The 27161-nt window shown below is 42.7% G+C and overlaps 1 protein-coding gene across 2 annotated transcripts in view; it reads left to right on the forward strand.

Moving 5' to 3' along the window:
- LOC115137514 (beta-1,3-glucosyltransferase-like) overlaps positions 1-27161 on the forward strand; it is a 167276-nt gene that overhangs the window by 132451 nt on the left and 7664 nt on the right. For both annotated transcript variants that reach the window (XM_065024671.1, XM_065024672.1), the window contains 4 exons: positions 8781-8850; positions 9309-9422; positions 19154-19253; positions 19649-19768. In XM_065024671.1, the coding sequence (XP_064880743.1) occupies positions 8781-8850; positions 9309-9422; positions 19154-19253; positions 19649-19768 (404 nt within the window). The remainder of the gene's footprint in view (positions 1-8780; positions 8851-9308; positions 9423-19153; positions 19254-19648; positions 19769-27161) is intronic.

A 27161-nucleotide genomic window follows, 5' to 3' on the forward strand; every position in this document is an offset into this window, starting at 1 on the left:
AATTTGGTAGCATTGCCTTTAAATTGTTTAACTTGGGTCTAACATTTCTGGTAGCCTTCAACAAGCTTCCCACAATAAGTTGGGTAAATGTTGTCCCATTCCTCCTGACAGAGCTGATGTTACTGAGTCAGGTTTGTAGGCCTCCTTGCTCGCACATGCTTTTTCATTTCTGCCAACAAATTTTCTATAGGATTGAGGTCAGTGCTTTGTGATGGCCACTCCAATACCTTGACTTTGTTGTCCTTAAGCCATTCTGCCACAACTTTGGAAGTATGCTTGGGGTCATTGTCCATTTGGAAGACCCATTTGCAACAAGCTTTAACTTCCTGACTGATGTCTTGAGATGTTGCTTCAATATATCCACATAATTGAATTTATATTTTTGTTTCATCAGACCAGAGGACATTTCTCCAAAAAGTACGATCTTTGTCCCCATGTGCAGTTGCAAACCGTAGTTTGGCTTTTTTTGTGGTGGTTTTGGTGCAGTGGCTTCTTCCTTGCTGAGCGGCCTTTCAGGCTATGTCGATATAGGACTCGTTTTACTGTGGATTTAGGTACTTTTGTACCTGTTTCCTCCAGCATCTTCACAAGGTCTTTTGCTGTTGTTCTGGAATTGATCACCAATGTACGTTCATCTCTAGTAGACAGAACGCGTCTCCTTCCTGAGCGGTATGACATCTGCATGGTCCCATGGTGTTTATACTTGCATACTATTGTTTGTACAGATGAACGTACCTTCAGGCGTTTGGAAATTGTTCCCAAGGATGAACCAGACTTGTGGTCTACAATTTATTTTCTGAGGTCTAAGCTGATTTCTTTAGATTTTCCCATTATGTCAAGCCAAGAGGCACTGAGTTTGAAGGTAGACCTTGAAATACATCCATAGGTAGACCTCCAATTAACTCAAATGATGCCAATTAGCCTATTAGAAGCTTCCAATGCCATGACATTATTTTCTGGAATTTTCCAAGCTGTTTAAAGGCACAGTCAACTTAGTGTATGTAACTTCTGACCCGCTGAAATTGTGATACAGTGAATTATAAGTGAAATAATCTGTCTGTAAACAATCGTTGGTACAATTAATTGTGTCATTCACAAAGTAGATGTCCTAACCGACTTGCCAAAACTATAGTTTGTTAATTTAATTAGGACTAGGCCCTTTAAAAAAAAGTTTCCTGCCTGAATGACGTGCCCTTAGTAAACTGCCTGTCGCTCAGGCCCTGATGCCAGGATATGCATATAATTGGTACCTTTGGAAAGAAAACCCTTGGAATTTCGTATAAATGTTAAAATAATGTAGGAGAATATAACACAATAGATATGGTTGGAAAAAATCCAAAGAAAAACCATACAGAATTTGTTTTATTTTTGTAGAGACCATCCTTTTAATAATGCAAGAGAAAGGTCATATTGAAAATTAGCTCCCTTGATGCAATTCCTATGGCTTCCACAGGGTGCCAGCATTCTATGTTCATGCTTGTAACTTCAAAAATGAATAAGAAATAACAGTTTTTGTAGAAGGACACGGTCTTTGTTTGCGCGCGCCATGAAGACATTACGCACCTGCTAAAATCGATTTCATATTGAACATACTTCTTTCCGAAATAAATATTATAGTTTGATTACATTTGAGGGTATCTGAGGAGTAAATTGAAATGTATTTTGACTTGTTGAAAGAACGAGTTTGAACGAGTGGATTACTCAAATCGATGGCGCCAACTAAACAGACTATTTGGGATATAAAGAAGGATTTTATCTAACAAAACAACACTACATGTTATAGCTGGGACCCTTTGGATGACAAATCAGAGGATGATTTTCAAAATGTGAATATTTAGGATTTGTATGTGAATGTATGAAACCTTGTGCCAGTGGAAAAATATTTTGATGTGGGGCGCCATCATCAAACAATCGCATGGCATGTTTTTGCTCTAATTGTTACTGTAAATCAAACAGTGCAGTTAGATTAACCTCTTCAGTCGACCCTCTACTTTTTGGAACATTTTGTTAAAAATCGCGCAACATTTCAGCGCCCTGCTACTCATGCCAGGAATATAGTACGTTCATATGGTTAGAATGTGTGTATAGGAAACCCTCGGACGTTTTTAAAACTGGTTAAATCACGACTGTGGCTATTACATAACGTGCGTTACATCGGAAAGCGCAGGAAAACCTGATCACAGAAAATGGAAATAAATATCCTTGCGCCACTTCCAGCAATTGTTAACAGTGAGCCGAATTAGATAAGACCGAGCATTCAACTCCCACAGCATCCCCATGTTGTCTAGAGTCTTGTGAATTTAATCATCTTTGATTCTTGTTTGAACCGAAAGGGGGGCACCGCTTACCTCCGGTCTCCGCCCAGATCATTCCGGAAGAGCTCTCTCCTGAAATTTTTTCCAAGACGACAGCTAATGATATTTACATCGCCTACGGATGATTTTTATCGCTTATTAACGTTTACTAATACCTAAAGTAGCATTACAAACGTATTTCGAAGTGTTTTGTGAAAGTTTATCGTCTACTTTTGAATTAAAAAAATGACGTTACGTTGTGAAATCGCTGTTTTTTCGTTTATCACACAGTCTACATATAACGATATCTTGGCTTTATATGGCCCGATTTAATCGAAATAAAGACCCAATAGTGTTTATGGGACATCTAGGAGTGCCAACAAAGAAGATGGTGAAAGGTAATGACTGTTTTCTATTTTATTGTGCGGTTTGTGTAACGCCGAAATGCTAATTATTTTGTTTACGTCCCCTGCTGTGCTTTTCTGTTGTAGTGTATTGGTGCATGCTATCAGATAATAGCTTCTCATGCTGTCGCCGAAAAGCATTTTAAAAATCTGACTTGTTGCCTGGATTCACAACGAGTGTAGCTTTAATTTGATACCCTGCATGTGTATTTTAATGAACTTTTGAGTTTTAACTAATACTATTAGCATTTAGCGTAGCGCATTTGCATTTCCAGAGCTCTAGTTGGGACGCAAGCGTCCCAAGTAGAGGCAACAGGTTAACAAGAATTTAAGCTTTCAGCCGATATAATACACTTATATGTACTTAAATGTTTAAAATCCATAATATTTATGATTATTTATTTGAATTAGAAAACACTCTAAAGTTTCCAAAACTGTAAAAATATTGTCTGTGAGTATAACAGAACTGAAATTGCAGGCGAAAGCCTGGGGAAAATCCAATCAGGAAGTGCCTCTTATTTTGAAACCTCTGTTCCTCAGCATGCCTATCCTCCATTTAAAGGGATATCAACCAGATTCCTTTTTCTATGGCTTCCCTAAGGTGTCAACAGTCTTTAGACATAGTTTCATGCTTTTATTTTGAAAAATGAGCGTGAAGGATCACATTGCGTAAGTGGATAGGTGGGGGCCATTGTTTCTCCCGCTGTTATTGAAAAAGCTACACACTCTGTTGATATATTATTGAATATATATTTTAAAAACAACTTGAGGACTGATTATAAAAAACGTTTGACATGTTTCTGTGGACATTATGGATATTATTTGGAATACATTTGGAATACATTGTCTGCGTTGTCGTGACCGCTCTTTCCTGTGGATTTCTGAACATAACGCGACAAACAAACGTCGGTATTTGGGGTATAAAAATCATCTTTATGGAACAAAAGGAACGTTTGTTGTGTATCTGGGAGTCTTGTGAGTGAAAACATCCGAAGATCATCAAAGGTAAACCATTTTTTTGATTGCTTTTCTGATTTTCGTGACCTAGCTACTTAATGCTTAGTGTACATAATGTTATGCTATGCTATCGATAAACTTACACAAACGCTTGGTTTGCTTTCGCTGTAAAGCATAATTTCAAAATCTGAGACGACAGGTGGATTAACAAAAGGCTAAACTGTGTTTGCAATATTGCACTTGTGATTTCTTGAATATTAATAATTTTTAGTAATATTATTTGGCTGTGGCGCTATGCTATTCAGCGGTTGCTGATGACAATTATCCCGGTACCGGGATGGGTAGCGTCAAGAAGTTAAGGAGATTTATTTTTAACAAGTAATTTGTGGAGTGGTTGAATAATGAGTTTTAATGACTCCAACCTAAGTGTATGTAAACTTCAGACTTCAACTGTATGTTACTTTATTATACTTCCTTAACACTAGTGTTCTCTAGTAACAGTATATTCTGGAATAGTACTTTCTCCTTTCATATCTCCGCATATATAATAATGTTATAACATCAAACTCCACTGATGAGTCATGTTACCCTCTGAGACATGTTATTTTCTTTACTAATGAGACATGTTATCCTCGATTGAGATCTTGAGAAATGTTATACCTGTTATTCTGGACCCTGATCTCTCTTGAAGAATATTTCATGGACAGCTTTTTTCCATGTTTGTAACATTGCAAAAATCTGAAACTTTTTGTCCAAAAATTATGCAGAAAGTCTAATCCATGCTTTTGTCACTTCTAGATTCGACTACTGCAATGCTCTACTCTCTGCCTCTGACCCTAGTAGTGCTAAACCCAGCTGCTAGAATCCTGACTAGAACCCACAAATGTTATCATATTACTCCAGTGCTAGCTAGTAGACTTTCTTAAGGCTAGGGCTAATTTCAAGGTTTTACTGCTAACCTACAAAGCGTTACATGGTCTTGCTCCCACCTATCCTTCCGATTTGGTCCTGCCGTACATACTTACAAGTCCGCTATGGTCACAAGACACAGGCCTCCTCCTTATTGTCCCTAGAATTTCTAAGCAAACAGCTGGATGCAGGGCTTTCTCCCATAGAGCTCCATTTTTATGGAACGATCTGTCTGTCCATGTGAGAGATGCGGACTCGGTCTCAACCTTTAAGTCTTTACTGAAGACTCATCTCTTCAGTAGGTCCTATGATTGAGTGTAGTCTGGCCCAGGGGTGCGAAGGTGAACGGAAAGGCACTGGAGGGACGAACTGTCCTTGCTGTCTCTGCCTCCCCGGCTCACCTCTCTCCACTGGGATTCTCTGCCGCTGACCCTATTACGGGGGCTGAGTCACTGGCTTACTCGTGACCTTCCATGCTGTCCCTAAGAGAGTTGAGTCACAGACGTGAACTTCCTGTCTGGGTTTGCGCCCCCTCAGGCTTGTGCGGTGGAGTAGCTCTTCGTGGGCTATACTCAGCCTACTCATGGTAGTAAGTTGGTGGTCTGTTGATATCCCTCTAGTGGTGTGGGGGCTGTGCTTTGGCAAAGTGGGTGGGGTTATAACCTGCCTGTTTGGCCCTGTCCGGGGGTATCATCGGACGGGGCCACAGTGTCCCCCAACCCACCCCTGTCTCAGTCTCCAGTATCTATGCTGCAATAGTCTGTGTCGGGGGGCTAGGGTCAGTCTGTTATATCTGGTGAAATTCTCCTGACTTATATGGTGTTCTGTGTGAATTTAAGTATGCTCCTTCTAATTATCCCTCTCTCCCTCCCTTCCCAGAGGACCTGAGCCCTAGGATCATGCCTCGGGACTACCTGGCCTGATGACTCCTGGCTGTACCCAGTCCACCTGGTGGTGCTGCTGCTCCAGTTTCAACTGTTCTGCTTGCGACTAGGGAGCCCTGACCTGTTTACAAGATGTGCTACCTATCCAGGGTCTGCTGTTTTTGACTCTCTCTCTCTCTGCCGCACCAGCTTTCTCGACCTCTGAATGCTCGGCTATGAAAAATCAACTGACATTTACTCCTGAAGCACTGACCTGTTGCACCCTCTACAACCACTGTGATAATTATCCTGCTGGTCATCTATGAACATTTGAACATCAAGTAGAAATATCTGGCCTTAATGGCTATGTACTCTTAAAATCTCCACCCGGCACAGCCAGAAGAGGACTGGTCACCCCTCAGAGCCTGGTTCCCCTCTAGGTTCCTTCCTAGGTTCCTGCCTTTCTAGAGAGTTTTTCCTAGCCACTGTGCTTCTACATCTGTATTGCTTTCTGTTTGAGGTTTTAGGCTGGGTTTCTCTATAGCACTTTGTGACATCTGCTGATGTAAAAAGGGCTTTATGAATAAATGTGGTTGATTGATTAATAGATCCGATGGGCGGTAGTGGACTTAGGTATTTACATCCACACCCCCCATGTGCATCTTCAACAATTCCTAAATACCTACAATATTAATAACACTTGTGCTATTATCAGTGGTTCAGACCACGTAGACATTTCTGTCATTACGTCCTATGCATCTTCAATGATTCTCTTTCTGCTTCTTCCTATACATTTAAAACACCCCGTGCTCAATGACACTCGTGCTAGTAGTCCCAGACCACGATGGGCGATGGTGGATTGAATCCCTAGATAACCGTAGTTAGCGTTATATATCGAAAAACTTACATAGAACTGATTGTGGTATTCTTTCACACAGCTCTCATTCACTCAGTACTTAATAGCTCAATTTCATTCCTCTAATTATCCAAATTTCAAGCCACTTATTATCCAAATTTCAATCAATCAGCTTATCCAAATTTCAATTGGCTTAACATGTCCTTTCCATTCTCACACAACTTTCACATCCTCATTTACTCCCAAACACACTCGGTAATCTCCCTTATTACCCATTTGCACCAAATATATCTTTCACAAACAATTAGAAGTGGCCGCAGACCACTTACACACTTCTTCTATAAATGCCTACAGACAGCTGTCAGCGGGGCTTTCCATGGTACCGTTACGCCCTTGCTCTAGTCTTCTCATAAGACTAGTGAATAGCCTTAATCTCTATAAGACTCTGGGTACCTTATTATGCGTTATTCGCCTTAATTTTATTGGTTTTATTATAATAATTTTTTTACACAAATTAATTTATATTGACTTCATAAATTCAAAGATATTCCCTCAATTGTTTGCGGATGATGTGTCTCCTCCTGGGCAGCTCACAGTAAGGGTCTGGTCTGGGCGGGTCTCGTCCTCTTTTGGTCAGATGGGAATTTCCCTCGCGCTTCATAAAATAGGCCTCACAGATCCCCACTGGAAAGCTCTGCAGGCAGAATCAATCATCCTGTTCTTTGACGCCAAATTTTTGTGGAAATTCTACACAGGGACATTCAAAGTCAATCTTCAAGGAATCATTGTTTATTAACATTGTGGCGTACAGCAGGTCAGCCACCAGGGGGAGACTCGTCGAGGCCTGTTGACAGACGGAGTATACATCACTAGGCGATGGCTCAATCTGCTGGACATGCCAGGTCTTGACGGGCTCTCCGCCGAGGACTAATTGGGGCTGATTGGGGAGTTGGTGAGTAATCCAGGACTGATTGCTCACCAGCTGTACAAGCCCCATAAAGCTGCCAGAAGGGCAGCACACAAGGGAGGCCTGGGGGGAAGTAAAGGTGACTTCCGTGTAGTTGGAGATGGTGCCTGAGCTAAGACGGGGGAGTTTGAGTTTGTATGCCCGACAGGATACAGCAAGACCCGGAGCCCAGAAGACGGTATCCCGGGGAGGGTCTCATGGGGGAGACCTATCCATTTCTTTTCATTTGTTATTTACACCCTTGAAACCGAGCTAATCATACTCTGTCCGTGTCCGATCTATGTAAATGTCTTGACCCAACCCTATGGTCTGCCACAACAGGTAACTGGAGAGATCCCAACAAACTTGATGCAACATAGTGCGCATCTGTCAGGAGCTCTTCCGGGGCAGTCCCGTTAGATTTCTTATATACTGCAGACACATTATACGTTATTCATAATTCATTTATCATTAACGTTTGCTTCAATCATGTGACCAACCAATACTGGTTCATGCATGTGACAGACCAATACCTGACGAGGCTTCTTCTCTTGAAACTGAGATATCTTTCATTCTCAAAACAATGGTCTGGGCGTACTGCCAAATTGCAGACACTGATAGTGAGGATTCATTCACTCAGTCTCTAGCATGAACACAGAAATTGGTTATTAGAAAAGCACGAACATACAATTTCCATCACATACTCTTTCTCCTCTCTCATTCCCCTTAGGGAGAGAGATCCAGGGCTATTTTGGCTCTCTCCATTTAGTCTTTCTTCTACCCTTCCTCCCTCATTTTAATTTAATTTAAATTACACATTTTTATTTAATTACATTTTAATTACATTTTCGAAATTTAGCAGATGCTCTTATCCAGAGAGACTTACAAGTGCATACATTTCCATAATTTTTTCATACTCCCTCCTACCCTTTCTCCCCCTCTCATTTCTGCCTATCCTGGCTTGTTCCTTTTCTCTCTTCTATCTTTTCTCCCTCCCCATCTCATCTCTGACTATGCTGGCTCTCTCCTTTTAGTCTCCCTCCTACCCTTTCTCCACGTCATCTTCCTGCTAACCTGGTTGTTGCCAGAGCTCTAATATGCCGAGAAGATAGTGATAACACGTTGGGTGTGTCCCAAATTCCACCCTGTTCCCTACTGGCCCTGGTCAAAAGTAGTGCACTACATAGGAAATAGTGTGCCATTTGAGATGCAGACATAAAGCAGAAGGCCTTGAGCCTCACAGAGAGGCCTCATCAGCCTGAGAGCCACAGACAGACAGGCAGGAGACCTGAGCACTTAAATAAAGATGGCCAATTCACATTTCACTCTCAACTAAAAACCTAATAATACCGCATGTGTTATCTTGAGGAGATATTGAAATATTCACGAGGACAATTCAACACGGGGCAGGGAATTTGAAAAATTCACCTTCTCAATAGTGCTTCAACAATGATAACAGCTCCCCTCTTAGTATGTATGTTCTTCCTGACCACGTGACCTGACCAGGAAAAACTCCCTAAAATATGTCAATTTTTTCATGTTTTTTTACAGGGGGAGCCTGTAAAGAAGGAAGACATCTTTGTCGCTGTGAAAACTTGTAAGAAGTTTCACACTGAGAGGGGTGAGTCAGATCTTTGAAGCTCATCTGAAGCTCTGGGGTGGTTAAACTGGTCCATAATGTTCGTAAAATATTCATGTCAACATTTTCTCTATTCTTCTAAAAGAGTGTATTTTTAGCCTTTTGAGATGTGTGCCTGGTAAAGTGCTAACTCTGTCAGGTCTGGTTTAACTCTCAGCACAAACTTGCTTTGACTTGGCTGTTTGAATTTCGGAAGCATCATGAAAATTCTACATCAGCTCCAGCCGACATGTCGGTCACAGCTAATTGTTCTGATTATAATAATGAAATAATAATGTTTATTTCAAAAAGTTCTGTAAAAGACAAGTTATATGTTTTTAACATTCATAATTAGTAATGCTGCACCTTTTCTGTGTACAGAAGCCTGATTCTTCTTACTATGGTGGTGTGGACGTGTTGAGCTGTATTGTTTTACCTGTCGTCCTGTTGTCCTGCCCCAGTCCCAGTGGTGAAGAAGACGTGGGAGAGAGAGGCATTTCTGTTGGAGTATTACAGTGACCACACTGACCCTTCCATACCTACCATCGATCTAGGAGTCCCCAACACAGAGAGAGGTGAGTTAGTCCAGGGCCTCTATCCATAAAATGTCTCAGAGTTGGAGTGCTAATCTAGGATCACTTTTGCCTGATTTAGATATGAATAAATATTAAGATTACATGGACAGGGAGGACCTGATCCTAGATCAGCACACTTAATCTGAAACGCAATGTGAATACAGGCCCTGCTTCCATCTACATATCCACTCTAGTCAGGACCTGTTGCAATTGAGACAATTTGATGCAATTTCAAAAGCACAGTTGAAAAGTTCAGAGTTGATTTTGTTCAAAGATAAAGATCGCTAAATAATGTGTATGAAGCGAAGATCTAAGATGATTCACCTCTTATTTCGAGATGACATTACGTCGCATGCTAGCAGATGTGTAGATTCAGCTATATGCCCAAGTGAATTGAATAGATAAGGACTGAGTTATTTCCTGATTTGATTCAGTCTGACAAACTCTGGCAGATGGCGAGTCTGATGCTACAGGCACGTTATACCATTCAACCAATTGCACTACACATTATATTTTGTTGTTATTATTTAATCAAGCATAATTTGGCTTCCTGTCCGATCCTGCTCTCATAACATTTGGGATGCAACAAAGGGCTGTGGGAACATTTTGTGCCTCTGTTTTGCCACTGCTTTTTCACGAGGTTGTTAATTGGGTGTCTTGTCTGTTGACTGAGATGCGCAATCTGCGCATTTACTAATATGTCAGCTCTCATCTCTTCCACGGTTCTCAATGTCAAACGACGATGGCCGGATTGTTTGTTTTTTCATGATTGTGACCCTGGTCATTTTAATTCAGGACTCTTGTGACAGACTGCATCCATTGAAGTGTAAGAGATAGTAACAATGTCAGCATGACTTCAGGTAGACCTGTTAATAATGTCGAATATGCCCACAGTAGCAGGAATTTGAATATGGTGGCTCGATTAGATGTTGTGTGATTTGATAGATAGTCTTATCAGGTGGAAATGCCCAACTTTTATGATGGTTTTGGAATGAATATGGAAACCTCTGATTCAACCAGTACCACTGCTCTGCGAGTAAATTACCTTTATTGACTATTTATTTTATAGAAGAGTTCAAGTAAGCTCTGAATAGGCTTATTAACTATCAACTTTGCTCTCTTCTGATTTTATCTTAATTATGACAACTTCACCTATCAATTCTCCAGTGGGAAAGGGGCAGAGGAAGGGAATGGTGTGTAATGGAATGCTTGTGCTGTAATATGCAGTAAATCAGTGTATCTGGAACAGACGAAGCCAACACTCTGTCTTTCACGCACAATCCCACAGAGCCGAGGCTGTGCAATCGCCCTAATTATCATTATTCAATGGCACGCTAAATTAAACATTTTATAAACCTTGGTTGGCCTTGGCGTAGTGCTGCATGGAAAGCTCATTCACCACTCTGTCATCGTTCCAAATGGCACCCTATTCCCTGCATAGTGCACTACTTTTGACCGGACAATTATTTTATTTGTGTCTACATTCAACTGGTAAAAGTTGATTGTCATATGATTAAGAGACAAAAATCCCTATTAGGGTGTGGTGCCTGACCTTAAAATGGGCAGCTCCCTATTTTAATGTTGATGTCTATTTGACAGACTGTTAAATTCTGTTAAATAGCCATCACTAACACATTAGAGGCTGCTGCCCTATATACATATACTTGGAATCGCTGGTCACTTTAATAATGGAACACTAGTCACTTTAATAATGTTTACATATTTTGCATTACTCATCTCATATGTATATACTGTATTCTATCCTATTCTACTGTATCTACAGTTGAAGTTGGAAGTTTACATACACTTAGGTTGGAGACATTAAAACTTGTTTTCCAACCATTCCACACATTTCTTGTTAACAAACTATAGTTTTGGCAAGTCGGTTAGGACATCTACTTGGTGCATGACACAAGTAATTTTTCCAACAGTTGTTTACAGACAGATTATTTCACTTATAATTCATTGTATCACAATTCCATTGGGTCAGAAATGTACATACACTAAGTTGACTTTGCCTTTAAACATCTTGGAAAATTCCAGAAAATGATGGCATGGCTTTAGAAGCTTCTGATAGGCTAATTGACATAATTAGGTGTACCTGTGGATGTATATCAAGGTCTACTTTCAAACATGACATCATGGGAAAATCAAAGAAATCAGCCAAGACCTCATAAAACAATGTGTAGACCTCCACAAGTCTGGTTCATCCTTGGGAGCAATTTCCAAATGCCTGAAGGTACCACGTTCATCTGTATAAACAATAGTACGCAAGTATAAACACCATGGGACCACGCAGCCCTCATACCGCTCCGGAAGGAGAGGCATTCTGTCTCCTAGAGATGAACGTACTTTGGTGTAAAAAGTGCAAATCGATCCCAGAACAACAGCAAAGGACCTTGTGAAGATGCTGGAGGAAACAGGTACAAAAGTATCTATATCCACAGTAAAACGAGTCCTATATCGACATAACCTGAAAGGCTGATCAGCAAGGAAGCAGCCACTGCTCAAAAAACGCCCTAAAAAAGCCAGACTGCGGTTTGCAACTGCAAATGGGGACAAAGATCGTACTTTTTTGAGAAATGTCCTCTGGTATGATGAAACAAAAATAGAACTGTTTGGCTATAATGACCATTGTTATGTTTGGAGAAAACTGGGGAGGCTTGCAAGCCGAAGAACACCATCCCAAACGTGAAGCACGGGGTGTGGGGGTGCTTTGCTGCAACTTTTTGTGGGAAGCTTGTTGAAGGCCACCCGAAACGTTTGACCCAAGTTAAACAATTTAAAGGCAATGCTACCAAATACTAATTGAGTGTATGTAAACTTCTGACCCACTGGGAATGTGATGAAAGAAATAAAAGCTGAAATAAATAATTCTCTCTACTATTATTCTGACATTTGAGATTCTGACAGATTTAATTGTAAAATGACTTTGTATGATCTGAGTCTCATTTATGAGTTTCTCTTATTTAACTGCAAAAGTCATGTCATCACCCGATCAGCTACAGTGAGTCCTCCTACCATTACCTCCTACCATTACATTTGTTAATATCCTTTGCTAGTAACCCAGTTATAGATAATTGTATAGTCAGCAATAGAGGAGGGATTGCTTCCTACAAGAGCACAAAACGTGTACATTTCTAAACATCTTTGAACGCTAGTCGGGGAAATATTTTTTTTTGGTCTGAAGAGGCAGTGTTGTATTTTGAGACTGCCTTGAATAAGCTAAGTAGAGGGTAGCATAATTTATCTGATTTTCTGTAAAAATGGAATGGGAATAATAATGGGTTTTATTTTGTAAAGTGTTTTTTTGTTTGTTTTAAGGTCAAAGGTAGGCAAACATTGAACACCACACATTGGCTGCTACTGTAGGCAGAATGATAGAACAGCTATTTCCATGTTAAAATGTTACGGGATGCATTTTCTCCATTGTTTTTGATGGTAGGCCACTCTGGTAGGCCTACATTCTGATCAAATAGCCACAGTAGTCTACTTGGCCACTGTTAAAACTGGAACTTTAAGTGGGTACAGCCTCCGTGTTCACGGTCATTTCTTTCTAACGGGGGCTTTGACAGACAGAATTATAGTCTACTATCCATAGATTTTCTCAGCCAATTCCTTCAGTCACCATGCCCTCCTTAAAAAACAAGTTGCTTTTTCTCTGTGCATACCTAGTAGTGGGGTAGGCTAAATACAACAGAATGGGGATAAAGGAAGTGAAATATGCTGTGTAGATCATGCCCAGAGCTCATGGTTGAACCGTAGCAAAATTAGAGCTGGGCCAACACTCCCACTCCTTTTTTTTCAATTCTCTCAGCACTCCAGCCAAATTACACATTCGTGGTTCCTCACTTAAACTCGAGTCACATGCTCTGGTGTTGTATTCAAAAATATTATTCTCGTCTCCACTCATGTAAAATGATGTAAAATGACATGAAATGTGTTTATCAAAGGCTATTTTTTCTCGGATCCCCAAATACGATGATAGATTAAAGCAATGCTTTTATTACACTGAACAAAAATGTTAAAGATTTTACTGCATTACAGTTCAATAAAGGAAATCAGTCAATTGAAATCAATTTATTAGGGCCTAATCTATGGATTTCACATGATCGGGAATACAGATACAGGTATCAGATACCTAAAAAAAAAGGTAAGGGTGTGGATCAGAAAATCAGTCAGTATCTGCTGTGACCACCATTTGCCTCATGCAGCACGACATATCTCCTTCACATACAGTTTATCAGGGTGTTGATTGTGGCCTGTGGAATGTTGTCCCACTCCTCTTCACTGTGCAAAGATGATAGATATTGGCGGGAACTGGAACATGCTGTTGTACATGTCAATCCAGAGCATCAGGAACATGCTCAATTGGTTACATGTCTGGTGAGTATGGTATCAGCAAACCGCTCGCCCACACGACGCCATACACACTGTCACACAAATCAGGCCTTCATGTTCGAATTGCTGCAAAAAAAAAACTACTAAAGGACACCAATAGGAAGAAGAGACTTGCTTGGGCCAAGAAACACGAGCAATGGACATTAGACCGGTGGAAATCTGTCCTTTGGTCTGATGAGTCCAAAGTTGAGATTTTTGGTTCCAACCGCAGTGTCTTTGAGAGATGCATAGTAGGTGAACGGATGATCTCCACATGTGTGCTTCCCACCGTGACATGGAGGAGGAGGTGTGATGGGGTGCTTTGCTGGTGACACTGTCTGTGATTTATTTAGAATTCAAGGCACACTCAACCAGCATGGCAACCACAGCATTCTGAAGTGATACGCCATCCTATCTAGTTTGCACTTAGTGACCCAAAACAAACCTTCAGGCTGTGTAAGTGCTATTTAACCAATCATCATTCCATATGTTTTATTTCATAGTGTTGATGTCTTCACTATTATTCTACAATGTAGAAAAATGTAGAAAATAGTAAAAATAAAGAAAAACCCTTGAATGAGTAGATGTGTCCAAACTTTTGACTTGTACTGTATCTACAGTAATGAAATTGCATTCTATTGGTGCATCCTACTTATTAGTCAACCAAAGACAGATCGGCTCTTGTTGTCAAATTGACTGGGCCTGAGCCGCACGCTAACCGAATGTTAGCTTACGGAGACGCTCAAGTTGACTGGACCTAAGACTAACACTAACCAATTGTGGCACAATCCATTAGCGTGCAGTACTCAGGATGTGTAACGTGGATGTTGTTCCCACTGTGACAATTAAAACCTATCTGAACCAAAAGACGTGGATAGATGGCAGCATTTCGCGCAAAACTGAAAATGTGAATCACCACATGTTGGTAAAGCATTCTTCCTGAAGCTTCTTGAGAAAATGCCAAGAGTGTGCAACGCTGTCATTAAGACTAAGGGTGGCTACTTTGAAGAATCTGAAATATAAAAGGTATTTTGATTTGTTTAACACCTTTTTGGTTACTACGTGATTCCATATGTGTTATGTTATAGTTTTTAGGTCTTCACTGTTTCTACAATGTAGAAAATATTAAAAATAAAGAAAAACCCTTGAATGAGTACCTGTGTTCAAACTTTTGGCTGGTACTGTATATTTATACTCTTTTTTGTGTATATTATTGTGTACTGTTATATATTTCTGCACTGTTTGAGTTAGGAACACAAGCATTTTGCTACACCCGCAATAGCATCTGCTAAATATGTGTATCCGACCAATAACATTTGATTTGATTTATACAAATTGCTCAGCACCAGTCAATTTGACTGGAGATTTGCTGGCCACAAAAATATTACATTTATGCCCTTTAAAATTAACTTTAAAACTTAAACGTTTCACTACGCCGTCAAGATGGGTGGGGGCACTAAAATGTTTTGCCAGAGAGGTGGTTTGAAAGCCCTGGTACATCCGACGAACGTCAGAGCCGTTGTAGTATGATTCAATCTTAGTCCTGTGATGATGCTTTGCCTGTCTGATGGTTCTTCGGAGGACAAAGCGTGATTTGTTATCAGCGTCTGGATTATTATCCCGCTCCTTGAAAGCGGCAGCTCTAGCCTTTAGCTCGGTGCGGATGTTGCCTGTAATCCATGGCTTCCGGTTGGGATATGTACGTACGGTCACTGTGGGGACAACGTCATCAATGCACTTATTGATGAAGCCGGTGACTGAGGTGGTATACTCCTCAATTCTTTATTTAATTAGGCAAGTCAGTTAAGAACAAATTGTTATTTTCAATGACAGCCTAGGAACAGTGGGTTAACTGCCTTGTTCAGGGGCAGAACTATAGTTTTTTTTATCTTGTCAGCTCAGGGATTCGATCTTGAAACCTTTCGATCCACCTTTTCAGAAATAAGTCTCTCACCATTGCCGCTTGTTATAGACCCCCCCCAGCTGTGGCCTGGACACCATATCTGAATTGATATCTTCAGAGTTCTGTAACGATTTTCTTCTTCCTCTGACGAGGAGTATGAAATATCGGACCAATGCGCAGCGTGGTAAGTGTACATAATATATTTATTAAACTGAACACAGAATACAAAAGAACAAGAGAAATAAATTAAAACCGAAACAGTTCTCTACGGTAAAACACAGACACAGAAAACAACTATCCACAACCCATAATGGGAAAACAGGCTGCCTAAGTATGGTTCTCAATCAGAGACAACGAATGACAGCTGCCTCTGATTGGGAACCATACCAGGCCAAAACCAGAAATACAAAACCTAGAATACAAAACATAGAATGCCCACCCCTACTCACGCCCTGACCAAACTAAAACAGAGACATAAAAAAGGAACTAAGGTCAGGACGTGACAAGTTCGTACTGTTAGGTGACCTAAACTGGGCTATGCTTAACACCCCGGCCGTCCTACAATCTAAGCTAGATGACCTCAATTATCAAGGAACATACCAGGTAGAACCCTAACTCTGTAACCATGGGCACCCTCTTAGATATCATCCTGACCAACTTGCCCTCTAAATACACCTCTACTGTCTTCAACCAGGATCTCAGCGATCACTGCCTCATTGCCTGCGTGCATAATGGGTCCACGGTCAAACGACCACCCCTCACCACTGTCAAACGCTCCCTAAAACACTTCAGCGAGCAGGCCTTTCTAATCGACCTGGCCCGGGTATCCTGGAAGGATATGGACCTCATCCCGTCAGTAGAGGATGCCTGGTTGTCTTTAAAAGTGCTTTCCTCACCACCTTAAATAAGCATGCCAAAAAATGTAGAACTAAGAACAGATATTGCCCACTCCAGACTTCACTGCCCTTGACCAGCACAAAAACATCCAGTGGCGTTCTGCATTAGCATCGAATAGCCCCCGCAATATACAACTTTTCAGGGAAGTCAGGAACTAATATACTCAGTCAGTTAGGAAAGCTAAAGCTAGCTTTTTCAAACAGAAATTTGCATCCTGTAGCACTAATTCCAAAAAGTTCTGGGACACTGTAAAGTCCATGGAGAATAAGAGCACCTCCTCCCAGCTGCCCACTGCACTGAGGATAGGAAACACTGTCACCACCTATAACGAACGATAATCGATCATTTCAATAAGCATTTTTCTATGGCTGGCATGCTTTCCACCTGGCTGCCCTGCCCTGCCCTGGCCAACATCTCAGCACCCCCCGCAGCAACTCGCCCAAGCCTCCTCCTGCTTCTCCTTCACCCAAATCCAGACTGCTGATGTTTTGAAAGAGCTGCAAAATCTGGATCCCTACAAATCAGCTGGGCTGGACCATCTGGACCCTCTCTTTCTAAAATGATCAGCCAAAATTGTTGAAGCCCCCATTACTAGCCTATTCAACCTCTCTTTCTTATCATCTGAGATAGCGAAAGATTGGAAAGCTGCCGCAGTCATCCCCCTCTTCAAAGGGAGAGACACTCTAGACCCAAACTGTTATAGACCTATATCCATACTGCCCTGCCTTTCTAAAATGTTCGAAAGCCAAGTTAACAAACAGATCACCAACCATTTCGAATCCCACCATACCTTCTCCACTATGCAATCTAGTTTCCGAGCTGGTCATGGGTGCATCTCAGGCACGCTCAAGGTCCTAAACGATATCGTAACCGCCATCTATAAAAGACAGTACTGTGCAGCCGTCTTCAACGTCCTGGCCAAGGCTTTCGACTCTGTCTATCACCACATTCTTATCGGCAGACTCAATAGCCTTGTCTCAAATGACTGCCTCGCCTGGTTCACTAACTACTTCTCAGATAGAGTTCAGTGTGTCTAATCGGAGGCCTTTTGTCCGGACCCCTGGCAGTCTCTATGGGGGTGCCACAGGGTTCAATTCCCGGGCCGACTCTTTTCTCTGTATATATCAATGATGTCACTCTTGCTGCTGGTGATTCTCTGATCCACCTCTATGCTGACGACATCGTTCTGTATACATCTGGCCTTTCTTTGGACACTGTGCTAACAAACCTCCAAACGAGCTTCAACGCCATACAACACTCCTTCTGTGGCTTCCAACTGCTTTTAAATGCTAGTAAAACTAAGTGCATGCTCTTCAACCAATTGCTCTAAAAACCGATTGCTGCCCGTACCCTCCTGCCCAACTAACATCACTACTCTGGACGGTTCTGACTTAGAATATGTGGACAACTACAAATACCTACGTGTCTGGTTAGACTGTAAACTCTCCTTCCACACTCACATTAAGGATTTCAAATCCTAAATTAAATCTAGAATCGGCTTCCTATTTCGCAACAAAGCCTCCGTCACTCATGCTGCCAAACATACCCCCGTAAAACTGAATATCCTACCGATTCTTGACTTTGGCGATGTCATTTACAAAATAGCCCCCAACACTCTACTCAGCAAACTGGATGTAGTCTATCACAGTGCCATCCGTTTTGTCACCAAAGCCCCATATACTACCCACCACTGCGACCTGTATGCTCTTGTTGGCTGGCCCTCACTACATATTCATCGCCAAACCCACTGGCTCCAGGTCATCTATAAGTCTTTGCTAGGTAAAGCCCTACCTTATCTCAGCTCACTGGTCACCATAGCAACACCCACCCGTAGCTCTCCAGCAGGTATATTGCACTGGTCATCCCCAAATCCAACACACCCTTTGGCCACCTTTCCTTCCAGTTCTCTGCTGCCAATGACTGGAATGAATTGCAAAAATCACTGAAGCTGAAGAGTTATATCTCCCTCTCTAAATTTAAGCATTAGCTGTCAGAAAAGCTTACCGATGGCTGTGTACAAGTACAGTGAATCTGTAAATAGCACACCCAATTACCCCATCCCCATATTGTTACTTATCCTCTTGCTCTTTTGCATCCCAGTATCTCTACTTGCACATCATCATCATCTGCACAACTATCACTCCAGTATTAATGCTAAATTGTAATTATTTCGCCCCTAATGGCCTTACCTCCCTACTCTTCTACATTTGCACACATAGATGTTTCTATTGTGTTATTGACTGTATATTTGTATATGTGTAACTCTGTTGTTGTTTTTGTCGCACTGCTTTGCTTTATCTTGGCCAGGTTGCAGTTGTAAATGAGAACTTCTTCTCAACTGGCCTACCTGGTTAAATAGGTGAAATAAAAAATAAAAAAATAAAAAAAGCTATATCACACAGTCAACCCTAATCCTAACTTTTAGTTCTAGTTCTAGAGTGAGGATTCTAGAGCTCAAATTAAGATCTGGACCTTTAATGTCCTGTCAAATGATTGTCAACCTTACATCCTAGAGTTACAGAAATGGTACTCTGTGTGTTTTGTTCTGCAGGTCATTGTGGGAAGACGTTTGCCATCTTGGAGAGGTATGTCAGCGATGCAGTGCCAAAGACGAGATGGCTTCTGGTGGTGGATGATGACACACTCATCAGGTAAAGCTCTCAGTACACACACACACATGCACACAGCCAGACTCACACAGCCAGACAGACAGACAAAAAGCCACAATGGCTGACGGTGTGTCTGAGTGATAGTACCTCCTCAGTCCAACATGTGTGTACACTTATGCCAAAACCCCTGATGCAGTGAAAAAGCTGTCAAAAAGTCAGCAAACGTATTATATTTTATTTTGTGCGGAAGTTACTGGATGTAGAGAGCAGCGGTGTCAGAATTGGGAGGTTTTGATGAGGAATATTATACCAGTGTACAGGTGTGTGTAAGTTGTTTGTGTGTGCACACCTGTGTGAAGAGAGAATATGTGTGTGTGTGTGTGTGTGTCTGCGTGCACACGTGTGTTTGTTTGTACATGCATGTCTACCCTCCCCAGCCTGCCCAGACTGCAGATGCTGCTGAGCTGTTATGACCCCTCTGAACCGGTGTGTCTAGGGGAGAGGTACGGCTACGGGCTGGGCCAGGGAGGCTACAGCTACATCACCGGAGGAGGGGGGTAAGTCACAACATCTGCATCCAAAATGGCACCCTATTCCCTTCAGCGTACACTACTTTTGATGGCCCTGGTCAAAAGTAGTGTATTATGTAAGGGATAAGGGTGCCTTTTGGGACTAAGCTAACATCTGACACAGACATTTTGGATTCAGAAATTGATGTTAATTGAGACAGAGGCCATACCTTTAGAGCAGTGGTTCCTAACTCCGGTCCTCGAGTACCTCCAACGAGAGGTCTTCAGATCTGAAATTCCGAGTCCCGAGCGAGCGGGTCTTGTTCCTAAATTGTCACTTTTTTCTCGGATCACGTGCACCTGCTGCTGAGGAGAGAGAGAAAGGGCGAGTGAGAGGGGCCTCGGCCTATAGGCTACTCTTGATAGCGCAGATGGAGGCCTTTTTCATTGACGTAAAACTAAAGTTAGAGGAGAAAGAGTACAGTGAAAACTAGTCGACAAGTGGATTGTCCTCTGTGGGTACAAGTTGTAATATTGTAGTGAACAAAGGTGACAAGAACATTGGTGCAGCCAAATGGACTATGTGCAACTCGCTATTCAGGTTTGATACAATTTTGTATTTATCATTATTATTATTGTGTATCATTATTATTATTGTAGGCATATTTAAAAATCTAAACCAGTTCTTTAAATATGTTGTGTTTAGATTCCTTTTGTTGAGGCATTTTCATTGGATAAGTTGTTCAAACTGTCTTTTTTATTTTGTGCTCCGTGTTTGTGCTTTAGTTTAAGATAGGTTGTTGTAAAATAAATATTATTTGTCTATAGAGCTCACCAGCTTGTAGTCCTAAAAGTCGGAAATGAGTTACCTCTGGTTTGTTCAACCATTCCTAAGGGGGAAATTAATGGGAAAGGAATTGGAAAAATTACAACATATAAGATCTCTTAAGCCTGTGTTCAACACAGACTTTATTTTCTGCATTTCCAAAACTTCCAATAATTTTCCCATAAGCTGTGTCCAACGAACCATGGCGGAGTTAGTGCCTACAAGAAGACGCCATTACTATTGCTCTCTATCGCTGCCATTTGTCAGGTAGGACGACAGTAGGCACCTGCCTTTGTTGGTTATGGCTGCAATATAATCCTCTTAAAAACCTTAACTTTTTTTCCTTCTATTGAGCCATTTTATTTGGTCAAGTTAAGTTCCAACTGTAATGTTGTGTTTGCCACAATATAATATAATTACTGGTAGGGCTACTACTGTATATCTACTCGCACTCAAACCATGAAAAGGAAAAAACTAAGAGGGCGTCAGCCGGATTATTAGGTTTTTACGCCCAGCCGCCTCGTCAGGCTGCCAACTGGATCATCGGGCTCCCACGCCTCAGCTGGATCGACAGGCTCCCATGCCTCTGCCGGTTCGTCGGGATTTTACTCCCAGCCGGCTTGTCCAGCACCCGTGCCTCGGCCGGCCCTTCCGGCTCGCCCAGGTGGGACGCAGGGTGGCACCCCTAGAGGGGAGGTACTGTCACGCCTTCTCCCGCTTCTCCCAGGCTCCCCAGCATTACGTACTACTGCAACAATCATTACACACACCTGCCTTTCCCCCGTCATGCGCATCAACGATTATTGGACTCTGTGTCATTACCTGGACATTGTGTCATTACCTCCGCTATCTGTTCCCAAGCTCTGTTCCCAGCTTCAGGATAAATGTTTGTTTATCTTTACATACCCGGCTCTGACGCTGTCTCTGTCCTGTTTGATGTCTGTTCCTTATTAAATGTTCAACTCCCCGTACCTGCTTCTCATCTCCAGCGTCGGTTCTTACAATAACTAAAGAAATCTGCAACTCATTTGGACATTTTTGGTGTCCTTTAGTGGTGGTTTCTTTGCAGCAATTCGACCATGAAGGCCTGATTCATGCTGTCTCCTCTGAACAGCTGATGTTGAGATGTGTCTGTTACTTGAACTCTGAGGTGCAATCTGAGGTGCAGTTAATTGCAGATTTCTGAGGCTGGTAACGCTAATGAAATGATCCTCTGCAGCAGAGGAAATTCTGGGTCAGTCCTGTGGTGGTTCTTCATCAGCGCTTGATGGTTGTTGTGACTGCACTTGAAGAAACTTTCAAAGTTCTTGACTGACCTTCATGGAATCCTGTCTAACGCGTTTAAAAATATATATACAGTGGGGCAAAAAAGTATTTAGTCAGCCACCAATTGTGCAAGTTCTCCCACTTAAAAAGATGAGAGAGGCCTGTAATTGTCATCATAGGTACACTTCAACTATGACAGACAAAATGAGGGGAAAAAATCCAGAAAATCACATTGTAGGATTTTTTATGAATTTATTTGCAAATTATGGTGGAAAATAAGTATTTGGTCACCTACAAACAAGCAAGATTTCTGGCTCTCACAGACCTGTAACTTCTTCTTTAAGAGGCTCCTCTGTCCTCCACTCGTTACCTGTATTAATGGCACCTGTTTGAACTTGTTATCAGTATAAAAGACACCTGTCCACAACCTCAAACAGTCACACTCTAAACTCCACTATGGCCAAGACCAAAGAGCTGTCAAAGGAACCAGAAACAAAATGGTAGACCTGCACCAGGCTGGGAAGACTGAATCTGCAATAGGTAAGCAGCTTGGTTTAAAGAAATCAACTGTGGGAGCAAATTTTAGGAAATGGAAGACATACAAGACCACTGATAATCTCCCTCGATCTGGGGCTCCACGCAAGATCTCACCCCGTGGGGTCAAAATTATCACAAGAACGGTGAGCAAAAATCCCAGAACCACACGGGGGGACCTAGTGAATGACCTGCAGAGAGCTGGGACCAAAGTAACAACACCTACCATCAGTAACACACTACGCCGCCAGGGAGTCAAATCCTGCAGTGCCAGACGTGTCCCCCTGCTTAAGTCAGTACATGTCCAGGCCCGTCTGAAGTTTGCTAGATAGCATTTGGATGATCCAGAAGAAGATTGGGAGAATGTCATATGGTCAGATGAAACCAAAATATAACTTTTTGGTAAAAACTCAACTCGTCGTGTTTGGAGGACAAAGAATGCTGAGTGGCATCCAAAGAACACCATACCTTCTGTGAAGCATTGGGGTGGAAACATCATGCTTTGGGGCTGTTTTTCTGCAAAGGGACCAGGATGACTGATCCGTGTAAAGGAAAGAATGAATGGGGCCATGTATCGTGAGATTTTGAGTGAAAACCTCCTTCCATCAGCAAGGGCATTGAAGATGAAACGTGGCTGGGTCTTTCAGCATGACAATGATCCCAAACACACAGCCCGGGCAACGAGGAGTGGCGTTGTAAGAAGCATTTCAAGGTCCTGGAGTGGCCTAGCCAGTCTCCAGATCTCAACCCCATAGAAAATCTTTGGAGGGAGTTGAAAGTCTGTGTTGCCCAGCAACAGCCCCAAACATCACTGCTCTAGAGGAGATCTGCATGGAGGAATGGGCCAAAATACCAACAACAGTGTGTGAAAACCTTGTGAAGACTTACAGAAAACATTTGAACTCTGTCATTGCCAACAAAGGGTATATAACAAAGTATTGAGATAAACTTTTGTTATTGACCAAATACTTATTTTTCACCATAATTTGCAAATAAATTCATAAAAAATCCTACAATGTGATTTTCTGGATTTTTTTTTCTCATTTTGTCTGTCATAGTTGAAGTGTACCTATGATGAAAATTACAGGCCTCTCATCTTTTTACGTGGGAGAACTTGCACAATTGGTGGCTGACTAAATACTTTTTTGCCCCACTGTACACTTAGGTTGGAGTCATTAAAATATTTTTCACCCACGACACTAATTTCTTGTTAACAAACTATAGTTTGGGGAAGTTGGTTCGGACATCTACATTGTGCATGACACAGGTATTTTTTCCAACAATTGTTTACAGACAGATCATTTCACTTATAATTCACTGTATCACAATTCCAGTGGGTCAGAAGTTTACATGCACTAAGTTGGCTGTGCCTTTAAACAGCTTGGAAAACTCCAGAAAATGAGGTCATGGCTTTATAAGCTTCTGATAGGCTAATTGACATCATTTGAGTCAATTGGAGGTATACCTGTGGAGGTATTTCAAAACCTGCCTTCAAACTCAGTGCCTCTTTGATTGACATCATAGGAAAATCCAAAGAAATCCGCTAGAAACCTCAGAATTTTTTTGTAGACCTCCACAAGTCTGGTTCATCCTTGGGAGCAATTTCCAAACGCCTGAAGGTACCACATACATCTGTACAAACAATAGTATGCAAGTATAAACACCATGGAACCACGCAGCCATCATACCGCTCAGGAAGGAGACACATTCTGTCTCCTAGAGATGAACGTACTTTGGTGATCAATCCCAGAACAACAGCAAAGGACCTTGTGAAGATGCTGGAGGAAACAGGTCCAAAATAATCTATATGCACAGTAAAAAGAGTCCTATATTGACATAACCTGAAAGGCCGCTCAGCAAGGAAAAAGCCACTGCTCCAAAACCGCCATTAAAAAGCCAGACTACGGTTTGCAACTGCACATGGGGACAAATATCATACTTTTTGGAGAAATGTCCTCTGGCCTGAGGACAAAATAGAACTGTTTGGCCATAACGACCATTGTTCTGTTTGGAGGAAAAGGGGTAGGCTTGCAAGCTGAAGAACAGCATCCCAACCGTGAAGCACGGGGATGGCAGCATCATGTTGTGGGGGTGCTTTGCTACAGGAGGGCTGGTGCACGTCACAAAATAGATGGCATCATGAGGAAAGGAAAATTACGTGGATATATTGAGGCAACATCAAGACATAAGTCTTGGTCGCAAAAGCTTGGTCGCAAATGGGTCTTCCAAATGGACAATGACCTCAAGCATTCTTCCAAAGTTGTGTCAAAATGGCTTAAGGACAACAAAGTCAAGGTATTGGAGTGGCCATCACAAAGCCCTGACCTCAATCCTATAGAACATTTGTTAGCAGAACTGAAAAAGCATGTGTGAGCAAGGAGGCCTACAAAACTGACTCAGATACACAAGCTCTGTCAGGAGGAATGGGCCAAAATTCACCCAACGTATTGCGGGAAGCTTGTGGAAGGCTACCCAAAATGTTTAACCCAAGTTAAACAATATAAAGGCATTGCTACCAAATACTAATTGAGTGCATGTAAACTTCTGACCCACTGGGAATGTGATGAAAGAAATAAAAACTGAAATAAATCATTCTCTCTACTATTATTCTGACATTTCACATTCTTAAAATAAAGTGATGATCCTAACGGACCTAAAACAGGGAATATTTACTAGGATTACATTTACATTTTTACATTTAAGTCATTTAGCAGACGCTCTTATCCAGAGCGACTTACAAATTGGTGCTTTCACCTTATGACATCCAGTGGAACAGCCACTTTACAATAGTGCATCTAGGTCTTTTAAGGGGGGGAGAAGGATTACTTTATCCTATCCTAGGTATTCCTTAAAGAGGTGGGGTTTCAGGTGTCTCCGGAAGGTGGTGATTGACTCCGCTGTCCTGGCGTCGTGAGGGAGTTTGTTCCACCATTGGGGGGCCAGAGCAGCGAACAGTTTTGACTGGGCTGAGCGGGAACTGTACTTCCTCAGTGGTAGGGAGGCGAGCAGGCCAGAGGTGGATGAACGCAGTGCCCTTGTTTGGGTGTAGGGCCTGATCAGAGCCTGGAGGTACTGAGGTGCCGTTCCCCTCACAGCTCCGTAGGCAAGCACCATGGTCTTGTAGCGGATGCGAGCTTCAACTGGAAGCCAGTGGAGAGAGCGGAGGAGCGGGGTGACGTGAGAGAACTTGGGAAGGTTGAACACCAGACGGGCTGCGGCGTTCTGGATGAGTTGTAGGGGTTTAATGGCACAGGCAGGGAGCCCAGCCAACAGCGAGTTGCAGTAATCCAGACGGGAGATGACAAATGCCTGGATTAGGACCTGCGCCGCTTCCTGTGTGAGGCAGGGTCGTACTCTGCGGATGTTGTAGAGCATGAACCTACAGGAACGGGCCACCGCCTTGATGTTATTTGAGAACGACAGGGTGTTGTCCAGGATCACGCCAAGGTTCTTAGCGCTCTGGGACGAGGACACAATGGAGTTGTCAACCGTGATGGCGAGATCATGGAACGGGCAGTCCTTCCCCGGGAGGAAGAGCAGCTCCGTCTTGCCGAGGTTCAGCTTGAGGTGATGATCCGTCATCCACACTGATATGTCTGCCAGACATGCAGAGATGCGATTCGCCACCTGGTCGTCAGAAGGGGGAAAGGAGAAGATTAATTGTGTGTCGTCTGCATAGCAATGATAGGAGAGACCATGTGAGGTTATGACAGAGCCAAGTGACTTGGTGTATAGCGAGAATAGGAGAGGGCCTAGAACAGAGCCCTGGGGGACACCAGTGGTGAGAGCACGTGGTGAGGAGACGGATTCTCGCCACGCCACCTGGTAGGGAGCGACCTGTCAGGTAGGACGCAATCAAGCGTGGGCCGCGCCGGGAGATGCCCAACTCGGAGAGGGTGGAGAGGAGGATCTGATGGTTCACAGTATCGAAGGCAGCCGATAGGTCTAGAAGGATGAGAGCAGAGGAGAGAGAGTTAGCTTTAGCAGTGCGGAGCGCCTCCGTGATACAGAGAAGAGCAGTCTCAGTTGAATGACTAGTCTTGAAACCTGACTGATTTGGATCAAGAAGGTCATTCTGAGAGAGATAGCGGGAGAGCTGGCCAAGGACGGCACGTTCAAGAGTTTTGGAGAGAAAAGAAAGAAGGGATACTGGTCTGTAGTTGTTGACATCGGAGGGATCGAGTGTAGGTTTTTCAGAAGGGGTGCAACTCTCGCTCTCTTGAAGACGGGAGGGACGTAGCCAGCAGTCAGGGATGAGTTGATGAGCGAGGTGAGGTAAGGGAGAAGGTCACCGGAGATGGTCTGGAGAAGAGAGGAGGGGATAGGGTCAAGCGGGCAGGTTGTTGGGCGGCCGGCCGTCACAAGACGCGAGATGTCATCTGGAGAGAGAGGGGAGAAAGAGGTCAGAGCACAGGGTAGGGCAGTGTGAGCAGAACCAGCGGTGTCGTTTGACTTAGCAAACGAGGATCGGATGTCGTCGACCTTCTTTTCAAAATGGTTGACGAAGTCATCTGCAGAGAGGGAGGAGGGGGGGGGCAGGGGAGGAGGATTCAAGAGGGAGGAGAAGGTGGCAAAGAGCTTCCTAGGGTTAGAGGCAGATGCTTGGAATTTAGAGTGGTAGAAAGTGGCTTTAGCAGCAGAGACAGAGGAGGAAAATGTAGAGAGGAGGGAGTGAAAGGATGCCAGGTCCGCAGGGAGGCGAGTTTTCCTCCATTTCCGCTCGGCTGCCCGGAGCCAGGAATTGTGAAAACTGAGTTTAAATGTAGTTGGCTAAGGTGTATGTAAACTTCCGACTTCAACTGTGTAAGTCTTGCT

This window comes from Oncorhynchus nerka, linkage group LG11, assembly GCF_034236695.1.
Source record: "Oncorhynchus nerka isolate Pitt River linkage group LG11, Oner_Uvic_2.0, whole genome shotgun sequence".
NCBI classification, from domain to species: Eukaryota; Metazoa; Chordata; class Actinopteri; order Salmoniformes; family Salmonidae; genus Oncorhynchus; species Oncorhynchus nerka.